Below are 20659 nucleotides of genomic sequence, written 5' to 3'. Positions count from 1 at the left end.
CTAGATAAGTCAGGTTAACCCAACTGTACTAAATCCTTTTGCACTTTTTTACCTCACACTTACTTCACCCAAAGCTTGAGCACTTTGCTCTGTCAGGGCTAGACCCACACAGTCACTTTAACACATGATGAAGTTCCAGGTGGAACCCCAGAACCTGCTTTTCTTCTCTTACATGCTGGATGTTGTTCTCTTGCACTTTACCCTTCCAAGCACAATGGATTCTCCAGCAGTAATAATCCCATTAAACAGAATCATAGAATATTTTGGGTTGGAAGTTGATCATAAAGATCAACTATTGATCATAAAGATCAACTATTTCCGGCCCCCTTGCCATGGGCAGTGACACCTTCCACTAGATGAGTTTGCTCAGAGCTCCATCTAACCTGGCCTTGAACATTTTCAAGTATAGGGCATCCACAATTTCTTGGGACAACCTATTCCAGTGCCTCAGAACCTTCACAGTAAAGAATTTCTTCCTAATATCCAGTCTAAACCTACTCTCTTTCACTTTGAAACCAACCCACCTTGTTCCGTCACTACATGATTTTATAAATACTCCCCCTCCATCTTTCTTGTAGTCTTCTTTCAAGTATTGGGAGGATGCAATTAGGTCTCCCCAAAGCCTTCTCTTCTCCAGGTTGAACAATCCTGTTTCTCCCAGCCTTTCTGCATAGGAGAGGTGCACCATCCCTCTACTTATCTTGGTGGCCCTCCTCTGGACTCATTCCAACAGGTCAATGTCATTCCTGTGCTGGGGACCCTAGAGTGCAGAATTCACCCCCTCGCCCTTCTGGCCACGCTGCTTTTGATGCAGCCCAGGATGCAGCCACCTTTCTGGGTTGCCAGAGCACGTCGCCAGCTCATGTCCAGAAACCCACATGCTATACAGGAAAAACTGATGAAGAAAAGATGAGACTCAATTCCCTACAAAGCATGTAATGAAGAAGGGAGAAGATACATATAAGCATTTTCATCCTCAGTTATGCATTTGGAGAATAGCTCACACTCTAGCACTTCCTTCCTTATACATTGCTTCCTACTGTTCTTTATTAGACTCTCATCCTATAGACAGCACCCATATTCAACCTGAGAAAGAAGACTCTTTTTGGCATTTGGCTCTCTAAAAGCAAAAATATTATTTCCTATTACCCTTTTGCGGTTCACACAGGTATTATATGTATACTCTGCTGCAACCATTACCCTGTAAACTCTATAATGCAGTGATATGTGTATTTTCATTTATACAGATTTTGTAATTAAAAAAATAATCACAGCCTACCCACGATGCTTATTCCTCTTGTAAAAGGACTATAGGAGCTATGCAAGTCAATTATGTTTTATTTTTAAATGATAATTTTTTTTCAGTGTACCTTTACATCAGTCACACAACACAAATGTGCATCTTCTCATTTTTGAATATCCAGCTTGAAAATGCAAGTCTTACCTTCCTTTTAAAAGACCCTCAATTAAAAATACAACATTTCTATTTCCTTATGCATACTGTATAAACATTTGCAATGGATCAAACTGCACTTCTACTGTCTCTGCAACAAAGACCATATGTATCAAATAATTTTGGCTGCTCAAATTCCCATGCATCTCCTGCTGCACAAATCTTGAAATTTATCTAAAACAGCCTATATCCATCTCCAGGTCTCGGCAGAATCTGCCCTGCTGTTCAGTACTAACTGGAACTCAGACTCATTCTATGTTGTTCAACACAAAAACAAAGGAATATTTGAATCTCAAAGCCATCATAATTCAAAGAAAATTTCCCTGATACCTCATGGGTTCTTATTGCAATATGCCAGACACATTAATTGGCAGCCACAGTGCAGTAGTATGTTTAATCTATTTTTACAGATCTTAAGATACAGAACATCTTTGACTTACAAATTAATTTGGGGCTCACAAGTCTCTCTCTCCCTGCCTTATCCTGACAGCTGATATCAAATTAGACATTCAAATGAACAGTATCAAAATTTGGAGGTCATTTTCCAAGGGATATCCCTCAGGTTGGAGAAAATATCTGTTCTCCCAGACCCCCACCTTAATGTTCTGTGTAAGCAATGTGAGTTATCTCAACTTTTTTTTCTGGAGGTTTGTTTAGATACTTAATTAGTGAGATATAGTTGGGTTTATTACTTTATGCTCCTCAGCATACTACAGCAAATATGATCCAGGGATAAGGCACACCAAATTGGAAACCTTTCTTTGTTTACAAAATAAAAATGAGGAACTTCCAGCTTCAGTCATTCCGTGGTCCTGTAAAATTTCAGAAAGCTGCAAGAGATCTCTGGAGGTCATCTAATGCAACCCATGCTCAAGCAGGACCACCAAGAGCAGGCTGCCCATGACCATGTCCAGGTAGATTAGGAATACCTCTAAGGATGGAGATTCCACAATCTTTCTTGGCAATCTGTGCCAGTGCTCTGCCAACCTTACAGCAAAAACATTTTTCCTCATGTTCAGAGAAAACCTCCTGTGTTGGATGGAAAAGCTGTTTCCAGGGATGGTGCCTGGCACTTAACTTCAGACCTGCCTGTTGCTATGGATTTCTGGTGAGTTGGACTCATGGGTGAACCTGGTCACCATCACCAGACACATCCTGCTCACCCTACTTGGGTCCTATGGAACTGTGCCCTTGCTGGCAAGATCCTGTGCCTGTCATGCTGTCACCTGAGCTCCCTCTCCCCATTTGTCACCGGATTTTAGTGCCCCATCTCCTGGCTGAATGACACAGGGTAACAACAAACTATGGAACTTTAAAATAGAAAAAAGCCGGATACTCACACAGTGAAGGAATCAGGGGGAGCCGAGACTCTCCTCAGGTCAGCAGACTGCACTTTATGGATACTATAAGGCAGCAGGAAATGAGTGGCCAGGAGAAAAACAGCACACAGTGTGGACAAACAAGAAAAAAGGCAGCGGAGAGACAGAAAGAGAGAGAGAGAGAGAAGGAGTCGAAGAGAAGAAAGAAAAAGACATACAACATTTAAACAGAAACAAAAGGAATGTGTCACATAAAAGTTGAATGAAGAGACATGCAGAGCTCTGAGGTCACACTAGAAAGCCAAGAGCAACAGAAGACATGCAAGTGGAGAAAATCACTGCTATGTGGCACATGGGAACCTTCCCAAGACACAAGTGTGGAGGACCAATGACAAGCTAGGCACATGACTATACAAGAAAGATGAAGGGCCCCAGAATTTCTTCCACAGCCACTGAAAAATTTCAAGGCAACAGACTTTGGAAGCAGGTCCAGAAATGCAAACAGACATCAAAGCCGAGACCTGAATGAATGGAATTGCCTCCAAAAGTTGACCATCTTTAGTTACTGCTTAAGATAAAGAAATACCCTTACTGAAGATTTTGTATCCACAATGACAAATTGCCGTTTCCGTTCTTCTTTCACGTACCTTAGGAAAACGTGCATTTTACATGTAGTGACTCCCAATATTAACTCTCCTTTAGTGTTTACACTCAAATGGTCCCTTTCTTGCTCTCAAGTGTAGAGAATATGTTTTATCTATAAACTCTTCCCTCCCCTTTCTCTTCCATTATGCAGGACATTCTTCCTCAACCCAAACTAAAAGTCAGTGGAAACAAAATACCATGTTTTGAGATTCAGAAAGTATTCATTCAGAAAATTATTTCTGGAAAAATTGAACCACAGTTTCTCTTCCTATTCCCTACAATTTTTGGTATAGTTCACAAGTACCAGCCACAGCCTTGGCTTGATCAAAGAAAACCAACTACATCTTGTCTCTTTCACATGCTACCATGATTAATAGTGGAGAACTGGAACGAGAACTTAGGCAGCAAGATTTTTAAGGAAATTCTTTTAAGTTTTTAACAAAAAAAAACCCCAAACCTTCAGAACAAAAGAGAATAGGATTTAAAAAAAAAAAAAGTGTAAGACTTCTTCAAATTAACTCTTTTTCTACTTATGACACTAGACTAGCTAAAACTCCAAAGAGCATTCCCAGTGCTCTTCTTAACTGTTAATAATATCAAAGCTGACAATAATAGTAACTCTGCATTACTGTGACCCAAGATAATTTTCTAATTGCTTTCCTGGCAAGGAGCTCAAGAACAGCTGTCTAATAATTAGGGATAGCTCCAGACCCACTTACTTATCTCATGCATCTAACATTCAGATGATAGTCATAAAAGAACAGTCTATCATATTCAATCAAATTTAAGGCTTTCTGGGAGATTTCAATGCAACAAGGAGATGTATTCCAGATATTAAGTTAAAAAAAGTAGATAAACATATTTAATTGAAAATTTCCTCTCTTGAACAATACTGCAAATCAGGTTATTGTATGAACTTCTCACAACACTAATACGCTTCCTAGACTTTCATCTTTAGCATTCTATTCACTTTTTATCATGCCAGGAGATTCAACTCCTCTCTCCTTCCCCTTCAACGCTTGAGAGCAAAATACATGCACAAACATATACAGATATAGATGTAAAGATATACACACAACATTTCTGATATGTGAATCTGAGACTAGAGTTCCTGACAAACCATGTGTGTTTTCCCAAGACACGGGCCTGCAGAGAAATACCTCAGCCAAATCAAAGGACTCTTGACAGCCATTTCGTGTACAGTAGTACATTTAAATCAAGCTAAACTACAAAGAATATCCCTTTGACAACTGGCATATACCACAAATCTGTATTTCCTTACCATAGTTGAAATTCAGGTCTCAAAATCCAAACCTAACTGTGCTAATTATCAGATCAAAAGACCAGGAATTTTCTGTTTACATTTCTATTAGTCTCCCTCAGTGCAGAAAAAGATGCCCCAGGACTGCCCTCTGCTCAATTCTACCTTTCACAAGTGATCAAAGAGGGGTGGTTGGGTGAAATCGGGCACTGTTGCCCACAGGCAAGATTCTGCTGTTCTTCACTGCTCAGGAAAGATGAGTATACCTTACGGATTTTCCAGGCAAATAGAACTTGCCCGTTAGAGAGATGCGCTCCCTGAAACTTAAAGCATTAGTCTCAGTAGGGGAGCAGAGTGCTGATTTGAACGGGAATGTGTTGAAAGTAACCAGGGAGGCTTTGATTACATGAACAGATTGACAACCAGGGGATGACAAAACCCTACAGGACGGGAGTCAAAGTTTGAAGTAAAGCAGTATCTTCCACCAGATACACAACTGAAAAAGAGAGGCTACTCTCAAGATACCCAAGAAGGTGTGCCTACAACCTTGTCTTTTTCTTCCAGTTGTACGAGTTAGTCTAGTGAAAGGTATTACACCTCTCCATAAAACTTGCCTCACCATTACACCTGCAACAGCAAAATTCCACACCCACCTCCCCAGAAAAACTAAGGCCTCACTGCATAGCTGTCAGAATTAAATGTGGATCCTTGATAACTTTAGGCCTTTAGCTCAGTTTCTTTGTATACAGGTCAGACTGCTTTGCTTCACTTTTAGTATAATTGATCAAAAACAGCAAAGGCACTTACAATGTCACTCATTTTAGCAGCAATAAAGACCTACACATGAAGCACAGTAATAACCTCTTCTAAATAATCTAAATTATTTTATTGGATGGCCATTTTTATAGGTCAAAATTTGAATATTTAGGTTTCTTGTATTAAAGGTATGTCTGCGGTGCTTATGAATAAATTTTAATTATTAAAAGAATGCTAGTTCTGTGTTTTCCTCTTCACATGTCCCTCATTTCCAGTTTTCTTAGTTTTTCTCTATTTATCTTTACAATACTCATTTCTCTATAGTGAAGAAGGGTTTCCTACAAAGTACAAGCAGTCCTTTTTGGACCTTCAGGTCTTTCTCCATAAACAGTGCCAGGCAGCATGGTCCCACAACAGAGACTGCAAAATATCCTGAGTAATTCTTGATTGTGGTAATTTCTTACAGGGTCTGCAATGAAGCTTAAAAAGCAGATCAATAAAGTTGAGAAAATAAATCAAAATAACTTCAAGAGCAATGGCATACATATGCAGAACTGTCAGAAGCCAAGAGTCACAACGCTGAGCCTGCACAAATCTCTCTAAATAAATAATAGGAAGGCACAGCACCAGCCTTAAAGCAAGATAGAGGGTAATCCAGAAGATAAAGAGTAAAAGAAAGCCAGATAAGTATTTACAATACAGTGAGAAGGAAGTTCAGAAGATGTGATTTATTTTTTTTATTTTTTAAATGCGCTGCAAGTCCAGTACATGCAAAATCCATCACCAAATATGCTGCCCCAAAGAGGCTCCTGCCATTAGGACATGCATGTATCCAACTCACTCGTTCAGCAAAGGCATAGATGTTCTCCTCTTGCTCTTCTGCACCATGTTGGCTTGGTTCCTTAAGGAGATCCTAATGAGTGAGGGAGCCAATCGACACGGTTCTCCATCCACTTGCATGGGGATAGACTTGTATGTTAAAAGTGTGACCTCACGGCACTGGTGCAACCTCTCTCCATGACCACCCACCTGGAGAGCAGCCTGGAAGAAAACAAACAAACAAACAAAAAACCAAATAAAAACAAAGCAAGAAAGAGAGAGAAAAGACATCTCATACCAGTTCAGGCAGTTGACAAATCCAAAATGCGGTTTTGATGGCAGAACCCATTGCACAGTGTTGCATGCCTAAGACATGCTAAAAGAGCACAATTATTCATCCAAAAATGGCAAAGCAGTATTTGAAATTTCATAAAGAAAAATGGTAGGCAACAAGCAGATCTAAACACATGCATTGCATGTGTTCTTACTTGTTGTAGTGTTCTTACTGCATTGCATGTGTTTTGGTTGGTTTGTTTTTACACTAACAGTAATGCTAATAATCATTTGCTTTTTAAAACAACAACCCTAATTAGATACATTTGCAATACAGAAAAATTATTTTCCCTTCCTGAACAGAATAGTCCTTAATATGAATTAGATCAATTTAAAATCCTTATTATGCAAGCTTACACAGCAAGTCAACCTCAAAATTAGACAGACTGAAAAGAGCAAGCAGAAGGACCTTGTTCAAAACAATTAAATAACACGTTTAAGAATTCTTTTCCAAGAAATTAGGCAAGGAAGCCAATGAGCAGATCCTTTAAGTTCTGGGCAGGTATGTTTGGGCAGAAATGTATTTTTTAATGGGTATGACTATTCTCATCTATCAGATGCAGAAAATAAGTCTTATATTAATGCAGCACTAACAGAGAGAGAATGCAGTACTAACAGAGAAAAGCCCAAACACAAGTCCCTTAAGCCTGCTCTGTGCACTTAATGTTATGGATCAACTGAAATTATGATCAATAATATAATAATAGTTCTTATAAAGCATTTCCCTCCCTTGTTTTCACAGAGCTTCTTAGATATGAGCAAGCACATCTGAGAGACATAAAGAGCAAGTTAGGATTATATCAATACAGTCTAGGGTTCCAGAGGTTCCTCAGCATCACAACCAAAGTAAAATTGTAGACCCTAGGCTTCCTTTAAAGAGAAGCAGCAGCTCAAAGGCCCCTACTTCTCAAATTAAGCCCCAACTGAAATTGTTAGTAGCTTTTGAGATCACTCTAGCCACTTTCACTTCCAGCTGAAAACTGCCAGTTGGTACATGCTAAATAGAATTTTGACAGCATTTTCAAAAACATGCCCTAAATTCTTCAGGTTTACTCCACAAGATCCATTAGGCTAACAAACAAAATTTTTCTTACTTGTAGGTTATTTCCCTAATCCACGTGACCCATCAAAAAAACAAATGCCAAAAAAAAAAATCCTTAACCCAGACAGACTTTTAGAGAAATGATTGTTGATCAAGACTGCCTTTTACTTTTGCTTACGTTGAAGATTACATTTGCCAGGATTTCTCTCTGGGGAAGCAAACACCACTGTCGTGGGTATTCACTGAAAGTGATAAGCACTGGGGGCAGGTCACACAAAAAGTGTGTGAGTTTAGTGAAAACCTAGTTTTAACCTCATTTACACAAGACATAGCAGCAACAAAGGGTTAAAGTTATGGATTTAAGTGTGATTTATAAAAACCTGTCAGGAAGCCCAGATATGGGCCTTCTGCTGCCCACACCAAGTTGAAGCTGCAGTGCCCTAGGTAGATTAATGCTAGCACAGGGTTAACTACCAACTCTCTGACTGCATTTAATCAGCTTCTGAAGAGATTATGTCACTGTATCACTGGTTTTGACCACTGTGATAAGCAGGACATCAGTGTATTGGACACTGAGATTGCTTTTTTAGTAACTCGGTTTTAGTTCACTTTAAGGACAGCATTGACAGAAAGTGCACTGACAAATTTAAACTGTTGGCTCAATTTCCTTTTCCTAGTGAATAAAAAGGAGAGATAACATTCATGCCAAAAATATTAATAAGTTTTCCACAGCTATTAGTGAAGTTTCACAGTAGGGGCATATAATAGTTATTAAAAAAATAGATTGAAATATACAAAAGTTAAAAGGAAAAGCAGTATTTATTTCATCACAGAACATTTCCACAGTAAAATCACGTCTGCATGCTGCTCTTATTGTAGTGTTCTTACTGTAATAATCTTGCCTTTTAAGCTGGGAGCATTGCACATGCAAATTAGCCCTACTTTGCAAAGAATACATTTTTATTATTAAATAACACCTCTTTTATTAGAAAACTTCAGCTCGACTCTGTCATTTAACAGCAGAGCAGGCTTTGGCCTTAGCTGACTACGTGGAAACGCGCTTGTCTTCAGTAGCAAGGACAGTTTTGCTCTCTGCCGCGTTGCCCGCAGAGCTCACCGAGTCTGGCAGCCCCTGCAGGGAGGGGAGCACCTGCAATGCACTCACCAGCGAGGCCATGGTGAACCCGATGACCTCGATGTAGCCATCGTCATGGCGCTGAGGCTCAAAGTCTCTGTGATCTCCAGGGTTTCCCCAGGGCATTGTGCCAGCACAATATCTACAGAAAGAGGTTTGGAAAGCAAGTTTGAGAAAGCAATTGGCCCTGGGAGTCCTGACTAGTAGCCTATTAGCCTGTTCTGCTCGTTTCCAGGCTGATACAACACCCACAGATGTATCCACCATAATCTGTATCAGGCTCCTCTGGGAGAGGAAAACGGGGAAACACCAGGAAATAGGTAACAGAGCAGCAGTACTTGGTTCTCCTTATTTGCTCTGATTCCTGTAGGTGACCTGTTGAGCCATAAAGCTGTTTTGCCCCTGTGCTAGGCAGGCATGGGGCTGCAGCGGCAAATCCAGCCTTGGAGCTCCATTTCCTCTCTCCCTGCTAGCTCAGCAGTTCCAACAGCACAAGGAATGCCAAACATTGCATAGCCTGAGGTGGCAGGGAGAATAAGAAGCAGGACAGATACAGCTGTGATATCTGTCTTTTCTACCATTAAAGAATGGATGTACAAGTCATCTAAGAGTTATAAAAGGGGGAACTTTGGAGAGGTGACACCAAGTAGAAGCTTGCAGTGAAGGCAGTGCAGGACTCAAAAGATCAAGTGCTTGGGACTGCATGTGGAGCAAAGTGGCAGCTTGTCTAAAGCAGTGGTCTCCAAAGTGAGGTGCACACACCACAGGGTGTATGCAAGAAAAACCCACAGCTGACAAGACAATTAGAGTGTGTGAAGAAAAAAAATTGCTTTACTTTTAATAAATTAGAAAACAATCATTAAAGTAAGTTTGTTTCATTTCTATGACATCCTTTCTAAATTTATTATTTGTGTTTGCTTTATATTGTATGCAATATTAGTATAGTGGTATGTGTATATAATTTAGAAATAAATATATATATTTACATATTGGGGTGGTGATCAAAAGATTTTTACTGATAGAGTTGCACAATCAAAAGTTTGGAGACTACTGTTCTAAAAAGCAAGAGATTGACAACTTTGAAGAATACAGCCATATTTTTGTTAGTTGACACCTTGTAACATGTTAAAAACCAGCCCTTCTTTCAACAATTTGGTGTTCTTCTACTGGAAAAATATTGATCCTTCCCTCCACATCTGCCCCCTCCTCCCTCCTTCCTTTCTTTCACTTTGATTCTAATTAAACAAAAGACTAGACATTTGTGTCTTCCTTTACTATCTTCTTTGCCGGTTAGGTGCACAACTTTTGAAAGTGAGCTTGGTAAGCATTTCTACTGTATCAGGATATTCAACTTTTTGAAGGATGGTTTCGCCGCACTCTGATGCCATTTTGTATTGCTAATTAACAGTATTATAAGCACTTAACTCTCAACAAGGCAACCCAGTGGCAATATGCTTCCAGAACATTCATCCAGTCTAGGACAACTAGCAGGTTTTTTTAAAAAATTATTATTATTTTTCTTTTATAACTCCAAGCATTTGTCTTAAGCTTACCTGGGTATGTTTAAAAACACTATACACTGGAACTTCAGCTCCTGGATCTTTGGAGTCAGGTCTGTACCATCACACTACAAAGCCAAAGTGACAGAGCACAGAGAAATTGCTGAATGGAGCCACAGACAAGAGAAGTGTTGCTGCTTTGTAACAACTTTCCCAAGACTTTCCTTGGAATGTGTTGCAAATGTCATGCTCAAAACTGAAAAGTAACAGAGCCATTAAACTCTCACCTCACTCTCTCTCCAAACTCCCACACCCACTCCCTTCCCACAATACTATGACACTATGATTTCTCATACTTACCACAACTTTAACATGCTTGGATAAATCTCTTGAGCTTCTTTGCAGAAAGTCTGTAAAGGCTGCCTGCAACAGAAATAAGTGCAGGAATTGTCAGCGGCACTTCCTCTCTTTTCTTTCCTCTTTTCTTACTAGCCCACATTACCAAAATGCCATTCTTTTGTCTAACTTATTTTCATAGAAGATATATGTTTGTTTGTTGGTGGTGTGGGTTTTTTGTTTGTTGGTTTTTTTTTATTATTATGGTATTTCTCCTTTTGAAAGGTTAACTGGAAAAAGTCCTTGGGCACCCAAGGATTTAAGTGCAAATTCTTGCTTCCATACTTGTTTCCATGTTTAAGGCACATGGGTACAGTGGGAGTCATCATCCAGAAAGACATTCTATGTCATACTTTATCAAACTAGTGTTGCCTCTCTTAATAGCTTTAGAATAAACTGTTGTCCATGTACCTCCTGAATGCACAATTGGGTAATTCTATTTGCATATTCACACACGAAAATTAATCACTCCAGATACCTGATCTCTGCCCTCTACTCCCCATGACTCTACATCCAAGACTGTTCCTCAAAGCCACAAAGATACATGCCAAAACTTTGGGAATTCCTCTAGGAAAGTCAATATCTATGTTTTTCCCAAACCCTGAAAGGAGAGGGCAATTTCTTGAGAAGCTTATGAGCCAGAAGCAGGGGGAGCAAGACATGACCAGTACTGTGTCCAAAGCAGTGGCATTTCTCTCACCTCTGTATAACACCTGTACTTCAGGCAGTTTTCAGCTGACACCTCTGTGTGTGCACTTGAAATTGCAATGGGCAAAATGACCTAGCAATGAGCTCCTGATGTGAGAAAGTGTGAGGGAACATACCTAAACAAACATTCAAGCATCTAAGTTAGCATCCTTCAGTAAGACAAATCATAACTCACCCCTGCATAAAACATTTTATTTCTAAATCGGCTGTTGAATTTCTCTGGATTTGCTTCTGTGAAAGGATAAAAAAGAAAAATATGAACACCCTAATAAAACAAGCAGACTTCATTATACCTTCACATTCCCTGCCAGCACCATGGTGCTTTTAGCACATATCACTCAGTGAAAATATTAGCATAAATACATTTTTCCTGAGCGTGTCCCCCATCTGTGCCTTTATCTGCTATCAGATTTCAAACATTGATATTGAATTCTTCCCCTTTCCTGTAGAGAGTGAAAATAGATGGAAACAAAAGCAAAGAGGTAACAAGAATTCAATCAGTTAATTTAACACCTCTTATACTACTCATCTTATGATCCCTCAGTGCAATTTGACACTTCTGTTTCTACCAATGCTGAAAAAATCTCCAAGAATCATTAGAAATTTATGAAACACTAACCCATGTTTTTAAGCAGGAGTAAAGCATTAGTAATTACAAGATGAAACAGACAGTAAAACTCTGATGTGTTAAAGAGCTACTGAGGAACAGACATTTCTACCCAAATATTGCTGCAATAAGGAAAAAAAAAATAGTAGTTACTCTAAAACCTATTCAGAAAACCATTTCATTTTTATTATATTCCAAGTGATGGAGAATTTTAAGTCTAGTAGTAATGCACATCTCATGGTTAATTATTCTCACTGTTAAAGTAAAGGTGAGGGATTCCTACCTTGAAATTTTCAGTCTTCAACTGCCAACTGCTAAATCTTATTATACATCTCTGTCAGATTAAAGAGCCTTCAACTATCAGATATCTTTTCCTTGAGTAAATACTTACAGGCAGTGATTAAATCTCCTCTTAACCTTCTTTTCAATAAGCTAAATGGAGTTCCTTTAATCTCCCAATATAAGGCATGTTTCCCAGAATACAGGTCATTCTCGGGCCTCCTTGGGAACTACATTCCTAGCCTGTGGCATCCAGAGATTTCCGAAACAGACCTTCTGGCACTGTATTCAGTGTTAGTACCAGCTGTCCACCCTTGCACAGAGAATTCTCTAGTGAAAACATCAAACTACCAAGATTGTTCTTCTGGTTAAAGCATCACACTGGTGTGAACACATCCAAATTACTTCTCAAATGACCACTTAAAACAATACTTCTAGTTCTCTTTGAAGTCACTACACATCACAATATAAGGCTTCATTGTGTAAGAATAAGCTGCTTGAAGTTTCTGATTTGATTGCTGGCTCAGTTAGTGTATCATCCTTCTTTTGTGTCATAGGTGAGTCAAAGTCAGGGGCCATTCTACTTCAAACAATTAACTGCATAAGTAAATCTCATCTCACTTATTGAGCTTGCAGCTCTTTGCAGAAAGTCTCAACACCCCATGCCAAGCAGCAGAAGGTTTCTGAAGGCTTAGAGCCTGTTCTACACATTCTGTGATGTGACCATCCCTGATGGTTCCAGACAGCAGCCACCAGAGCTGTGGATCTGACATGGATCTTACAACAATGCTCACCATAACCAAAGCTCCAGTTTAGAGCAGAAAAGGAGGTTTTTTCTGAGGTAGGGGACTCGGCAGGCCCTCAACGTACTGCTCCTACTTCTGACATCGCAGATGAGCGTGGGTAAGGAGGAAGGATTTTTTCTGTGATACAGAATAGAGCCTAAAGTTGGTTAGAGTACAACTTTGATTGTAGAAGTAAATTACTCACTGCAGATCCGGGGCTCACTACATCCTCACCATTCTCAAACTATCAAGGGAGTAGAGAATGGAATGTGTTAGACTGTGTGTGTGCAGTGCGGGGAGGTTTCCTGCACATGAACAGTCCTTCAGAGCCAAGGGATCAAACAGCATGTCAGCAGGGATAAAGTAAATTGCATCTTCTGTGCTCTACCAAAGCATAGGGTTGGCAATGGGGTTGCTACCCAGAACACTTCCTGAAGAAGCAGAGCTAAGTACACGAGGCTTGGATCCAATCCTCGAGTCTCAATCTGATTAGTCACAAGAAAAGTATAGAGGTTGCCATGGAAAAGGCCACATTCACATACAAGTTCCTCCGAGACACTGCAATCACCGCTTAATCTAAATAGTGCAGCTGACCAACCTCTACTGCATAAAGTGCCCTGCTAGGCTGAGAGTTCACATCAATTGATCTCATTTTGGTTTGCAGGCATGGTATGTGTTTGTTTTAATAGTATATGTGATTACAATAGCTCCACATAAGCAACTACACACAGTCATTTAACTCAATAGCCAAAGTGCTACAGCCCTGCAAGTACTTCACACTTTGCTACTGTTGCTAAGAATTTCTCTGGGTTGTCATCATTTGTAAAAGAGATTGGAATTTGCTTTGCACTGCTTATTTCACAGAGCTATAGAATACTTTGGGTTGGAAGTGAAATTTGAAGGACATCTAGTCTAACCTCCCTGCAATGAGCAGGGACATCTTCAACTGGATCAGGTTGCTCAGAGCCTTTTCAATCCAAATGTTTCCAGGAATGGGGCATCCATCTCCTCTCTGGGCAACCTGTGCCAGTGTTTTACCACCATTGTTAAAAACTTCTACCTTATATCTAGTGTATTTTTGTTTAAAACCATTATCCCTTGCCCTATTGTAACAGGTCCTGGTAAAAATCTGGCCTCATCTTTCTTATAAGCCCCCTTCAGGTACTGAAAGGCTGCAATAAAGTTTTGTGGGAACCTTCTCTTCTCCAGGCAGAGCAACCCCAATTCCACGTGAAAAACAGTACAACCCGCACACCAGCAACACCTCCAAGGCTATAAGCTTCCCTCTCCTAAAATACATAGGATTCACTTTGTATATTTCAGCATTTGAGAAGATAAGGAAGCCACCGACAGTAAAGACTTGTGCTACAAAAAGCTCTCCTGGCCACACATGCACACAGCTTGCTCTGCCAAGTATTTTTTCACTCATGTAAATTTTTAAAACACTGGCATGTCTGGAATAACATTCATTCTTTATAGGGCTCCATAACTTCATTATTAAATAATGCCTCCATTAAACAAGAAAGTAGACATGCATTTAATCCATACTGTATATTCACAGTCACATTAGCAATTCATAGTGATATGCACTCATAAAAAAAATGCATACAGTTGTCATCATTTCATTCCTGTGCCCTTTTGTGGCCCCTCATTATTATTCCTAAAGCTTGAAGCAGTCTTAAACATTATAAAATATGCATTAGCTCATTCCATCATGTATCTTGCTCTTTATTTAGCCTGGCATTAGAGTGCTATCTTTTCATCTTGAAATGACACACTGATAGTATGACAGTGAAGATAAGGGAGGCTGTGTTTCAGAAAAAATACCTGCATATGAAGCTGGAATGACCAAAAGCTGAACATAGAGAATGGAACCAGGTTTGTTTCTACAAGCACTTCTGCCTAAACTATATAAATAGAGCAGTTCACATCAGTTCAAAACCCACCCAGTTAAGTCACATTTCAACCTCTATGGGGTGGTAAAACTGCCACTGGCATGGGGACAGACAAGATGCTACAACTGCTCAAATTCCTGACAGTTCTGTGGACATTAAAACCTTAAATTTGCACAGAGACACTCTGGGTCTGTACCAGGTCCAGAGTCAATGTGCTGTACTCATCCATAGATAACAGCTCATTAGCTTGAGAACACAATTATCCTCCTGCTACTTACAGTCTTGCAGCTCTTCTCCTCCCTCCACCTCCACACTTGCAACTGACTTACTTGTTTTTCTTTCTCTTATTCTGACACTTCTACACCACTATGAACTTCCTTTATGTCTGTACTTATCTCCTTTACAAGATCAAAAACCTTGAAAAGCTTCCCTTTCAGCCCTTTTCATCCAGTAAATGCTAGTCTTCCTCGCACTTTTTTCAGTTTTTGAATTATCAAGTCACTTGGAAACTCATGATACATACAAGAAGAAAGAAAGTGATTGTATCTTGTGTTTTATGTTCCAGTTTTCCTTCTGAATTATAAGAACAGGATGTTAAATCCAACTCTATTTCCAATTCATGAAGTAACTGCCCATCCACAAGGCTAAGGAAATAAAAGTTCCTATTACCTCTAGATTCATGGAACTCCAGTGTAACATGTGCATCAAATCCAAGGCTGAAGTAATTATTGAAGACATTGAGGGGAAGCTGTAATTAGATAATAAAAAGAGATGTAAAAATAACATGAATGAAACATTTCTCAACACGCCAGGGATTAACTACTTTAAAGCTGGCATGTCAGGAAAACCTAAGAGGAAAGTAGGACGTAACAGGAAAACGTAAGCAGAAGGTTGTTCTGAAGGTTAGTATTGGTTTGCGGAAGAGATCAGATACAGGAACCCAAAGAACACAAACACATCTGCAGTACTTTATGACCATATATGTATGATTGCAAACACATCAAAGGGTTCCTTGTGTTGTCATTGAGATTTCCCATAAGGCTGCACTACTTAACATGTCATCAATAAAATGATTTTCGTAATTGCTGGCTCTTCAGACTCAGCATGGCAAATGAAACACAAGCTGTGCTCTTCTCACTTCACATATAACCAGGACCAATGCAAGTCCCAGAGAAGAAGCCCTGACTTATTGAGGGTGCATGAGGCAGGGAAGCACATATTTGGCCTCTTCATTGTTACATACACCCAGCGGGGCTGTACAGAGGCAATAGTACCATCCTACAGATAAGTTGGAAATTATAACTGAGAAGAGGAAAATGGTTCACAGAATCAGAGGTTTTTTTATTATTGTAGCAGTTTCAACATCTCCAGTCCAAATGGCATATAACTATATGATTCCCTCACAAAGATTTTCCCAATCTTCAATTATCAAGATTCACTAATGGAGATTATACAGAGACCCACACACAAAGATGTTAAATACAAAAATACACTACACCTTGCTGTAAAGTAGGAAACAGCTGGTATCCATTAGCAAAATCCTAAAGAATAAAATTTTACATCCTGTTTTTAGTTTTGTCTAATTTGGAAATGGATGGCAGTCACAGGGTTGCTTCTCCTGCAACTAGAGAAAAACAAAAATGCTAGGGATTTTTTTCCAGGATTTAGTTCTTGACATAAATGTTCAATGCCTGGGAGTTACGAACAACAAATAAATGCATTACATTTCACACAACTCTGGAATCATTGACACATGAAAAGAACCAAAGGAAGAGATGCAAATAGCAAATTAAAAATGTTTAGGACTCCCCACCCTCGCAGCTTATGGTGTAACCCAAAGGTATCCATAAGCATCCCATGGTTTCTGTGGGAAGAAGTAGGCTCTAACCTTACGTGCCCCATCCTCCAGCTCATCCTGGGGCAAATCAGGATTGCGCTCAACCTGCAGATTCCAGCGGTCCAGCTGGACAATGGTCCCATCTTCTACATGGCAGAGGATCTTGGACACTGGCTCATCTGTGTAACCCTGACAGCAGAATGTGACCAGAGCATCAGCCACGGACGGCGAAAACAAATCAAGTCACTCACCAACTACCTGGTAGACCTCCCTCCTTTCACACCAAATCAAAGGTTCCTAAGACCCCTGATAAATTCTGTTGCATCAATAACAAGCTATGACTGAGGTGCACAAATCTAGGGCAGGCAAAGGCAAGCCATAAGGAGAGGCACTCAAAGTGTATTTGTGTTGCCTGGAATAACTCCGGTGCCGTAGTCAAGGATAAACAAAGAAAAACAAAGTTTAAACTATGTTTAAATAAGAAGCCTGCATATCATCCTCATTACTCGGCCTGAAATACCAGATATACATAAGTACACTTTTATTACAACTACATCATTAGTAGTTCAAAATCCCAGACTGGAAATTGAATCAAACCATTATGCCTAAAGTGAAGCAGACCTTGGACACAGCCCTGTCTGCTATTTTAGCCCAAAGGAAGGTCCACCACACACAATTAAATCTAAGCAGTAAGTTGAGAACCCCTACATAAGGGTGCCCCAGTCAGTCCTTACCCCACCCCAGTTGAGGGTGCGGGCAAGGTCATTCCCAGTGCCAAGAGGAAGGACAGCCACAGGAGGTGGGGGGCTGAGCTGCAGCTCATCAAGGATGGAGAGGATCCAGCCCACCTATAAAAAGGGAAATGCAGAGAACCATTAGTCAGAAAGATCAAAAAGAAAAAGGCATATTTTGATCATATCATATTCCTATTCACAGCAAAGACTGTGTTAAAAAAAATGCAAAATGAATGAAGAATAATAATGGACAATTCAAGATAATGTCTTCAAAATTACCATTATGCCAAAAGAAACGAAACCTTAGACAACAGTTACAAAAGAAAATGTGAGAGACACATTAAAACCGCATGCTGTGAGAACTTGTCACGTCAAGCATTAACTTGCCCTCAAGTCTCCCATTTCCCAGACAAGAGACCTTAGTGCTGAATTATTTTTCTCAGTACAAAGCATTATATCTATATATATAATATATAGATATACACACATATCAAATAAAAGACTAAAAGACTAAAATAAAAGACAGAGTTTAATGCTCAGGGTTAAAGGCCTTGGATCTGAAACAATGAATCAGTCTCTTTTGTATTCTAAGCTATTAGTTATTTTAGACAGCTATTTCTCTCTCCTGTCTTTATTCTGGACTACATAAAACTTTCAAAGAGAAATCTATCCAGAAGAAACAAATTACTGTAAACTATTATGTTTTCATTAAATGGTAATTTCCAAGGAGGAGAAAGAATTGTTACTAAAGATGTTACCAAACATTTTATGACTGATATTCTTGGTACAAAACCAAAGAACGCTTTATTAAACTACTTCTCACTTTAAACTACTTCCACTTAAAAAAAAAAATACTTTGTGAAGAATCTGAGTTGCATTTTTAAATAAAGCATTAATAAAAAATAAAGAGAAGACTTTTTTTTCCCCCTCTCACAGTTTCCAAAGATGCAGTTTCTACTGGAAATGTGAGCTTTTAAATAAGACAGAAAACAGAAAACCTGACTGCAGCTGGACAGAATTTTTCTTGCCCCAACTAATATTATTGTGGTTTGAAATAGATTCTTAACCCAAACTGGGGTTACACTGGAGCTTCACAAAAGGCTCCCAGCATAACATGGGCATTAGGAACAATAGCTGAAATCCGAAGATCAGTAGAGAGGGTGGTCTGATAAATATAACAACCACCATGCTAATTCAGTATTCTGGGGCATTTCTTTCTCCAGGTCTCTTAACAGATAAATTTAATTTTGCACAAATGACGTTTATCATAACCAACTGTCCAATTATTAAAGCATTCATCTGGGATGTGATCCCATATTCAAGTTCGTTGTCTGACAACAGTCATCTCAGGGCTTTACAGCTCTCATGGCTTTGGATGTCCCCAAAAGTATGTAGGTCTTTTAGAGGGATTTTCAGAGGTAAGTAATCCTCTATTTTTGAAAATATCTATCCTTCAGCATTGTTAATAGGAGACAGAATGAACAGTCCAAATAACTTCTTCAGTGGGGTCAGGAAATCTTAAAAGCTCCTTTTTCATTATCACTGACTTAATCCACATATCTGTGCCTCAGTCAGTCTCCCAGTGCTACAGATAACATTACAACACCTAGCACTTCTGTGAATGATTTTAACTGATAAACAGAAATTTCAAATTACTAATTGATAAGTACAACATTGCTATTTAACTTGAGGTCACTTCTAAACCTTGTGCACTGATCTGTACAATCGAGGATGGCACAGACTATCGTTTCCCTGTAAACAGAAAGCTCCTGACTGCTTTGAAAGAGAGGCTTTCCACTTCTGCCCTGCAAAGTAACAGCAAGCACTGCCGATGGAAAAGTTACAATGAGTTCTGATTCAACTCAATAATGCAAGGTAACATCTGGTCTCATTGCATATTCATTAAGTCCATTTGAGCCAGATTTTTCATTTCTAAATGTAATGGCTTTGGGAATAACTAGATATTAATTTGCTTCAAACTGAGCGGCAGCAAAAGTAGTAGTGGAGTGCTGCTCATACTAATGAGAAGGTGCTGCCACCTCTCGCTTGCACTGTTCAGCAAAGGGAAAACAAAGGATGACCCAACTCCATGTAGTTGTATTCTTTTCTATTTTAATACCTTCATGACAAATATTTTTTTCCCCTCAATGAAAACCTTGGCTTCCTCAGATGAAAACGAGAAAGAATTCCAGCAACATATTTAATCGCTTTTTTGCAGCTTATGCCTCCTGCTAAAGCAATGCCTTGCACATTTCTTAAGAGATGTTCATAATTCATTAATGTCTTAGTTTCCCATGAACCAGCAAGACAGTAGTCTTATCACTGATTTTTTTTTCTTCACACTTGCAGGGGAAGCGTTGGTATTAGTAACCCTACTGCTGGGGTTTTAAAGGAACCCACAGAAGCTGAACAAAAAATCCCCCAGAAATTCAAGCAGAGATGAGCTAAGAGTGGGGGTACAGCTCACTACAAAGTAAACCAACCACCTCTCCAAGCCCTAAACATCTACATATATCTATTCTGTCCAATCATTGCATCTTGCAAGAGGTAATGCGTTTTCCTTACCATACTTACTGTTAAAATTACTATCAAATGCAGAGTCTGTCTCCAACTGAAGGTGCCCAAATCCTTTAAAGATTTGAACCTATTCACTTATCCAAGAACACAGAAATTCTATTGCAAAGAAAAATACTAACCTTGATCTGCCAGATCCCAGACTAGTTGTATGACTAATGCAATATCCTTCCTCACAGAGGCCTCATAAAGAAAATGGGGAAACTAACTTTCCTTAGGCACAGAGAAGACACTATTTTACTGTACTCAGACATCATGGAGACAACAGCAGGAAGGAGCAGAGTGGCCCTCAGTCACTGGCTCAACCTGCTAGACCCTCAGATCTATGTAAACAGTGAGAGGAGACCAGCAAAGTTAGTCTTTATCTTTTTTTAAGCTGTACCAAATCTTTATGCATAAAGGAAAAAGGACTTCAGACAACAGGATCTGGCCCCATATCAGGGGCAAGGCTACACATAAAACTGAAAAACCAAAATTAGATTTCACAAGCATTAGATATGTTATCTGGCTCTGCAGATGTTGTCGGGTGGGAAACTCATCACTGCAAGGAATTTAATCACTTGGTCAAAGACCACAGGGCTG

The 20659-nt window shown here is 39.4% G+C and overlaps 1 protein-coding gene across 6 annotated transcripts in view; it reads right to left on the bottom strand.

Annotated features, from left to right (window-relative positions):
• DGKI (diacylglycerol kinase iota) overlaps positions 1–20659 on the bottom strand; it is a 208073-nt gene that overhangs the window by 78563 nt on the left and 108851 nt on the right. For all 6 annotated transcript variants that reach the window (XM_050324758.1, XM_050324757.1, XM_050324753.1 and 3 more), the window contains 8 exons: positions 17504–17617; positions 16821–16958; positions 15602–15680; positions 11542–11597; positions 10623–10685; positions 10317–10390; positions 8794–8905; positions 6276–6475 (listed from right to left, as the gene is read on the bottom strand). In XM_050324758.1, the coding sequence (XP_050180715.1) occupies positions 6276–6475; positions 8794–8905; positions 10317–10390; positions 10623–10685; positions 11542–11597; positions 15602–15680; positions 16821–16958; positions 17504–17617 (836 nt within the window). The remainder of the gene's footprint in view (positions 1–6275; positions 6476–8793; positions 8906–10316; positions 10391–10622; positions 10686–11541; positions 11598–15601; positions 15681–16820; positions 16959–17503; positions 17618–20659) is intronic.

The sequence above is a fragment of the Myiozetetes cayanensis genome, unplaced genomic scaffold (assembly GCF_022539395.1).
Source record: "Myiozetetes cayanensis isolate MyiCay16 unplaced genomic scaffold, myiCay2020 scf3, whole genome shotgun sequence".
Taxonomy (NCBI): domain Eukaryota; kingdom Metazoa; phylum Chordata; class Aves; order Passeriformes; family Tyrannidae; genus Myiozetetes; species Myiozetetes cayanensis.
This window is presented reverse-complemented; position numbering and strand designations above follow the sequence as displayed.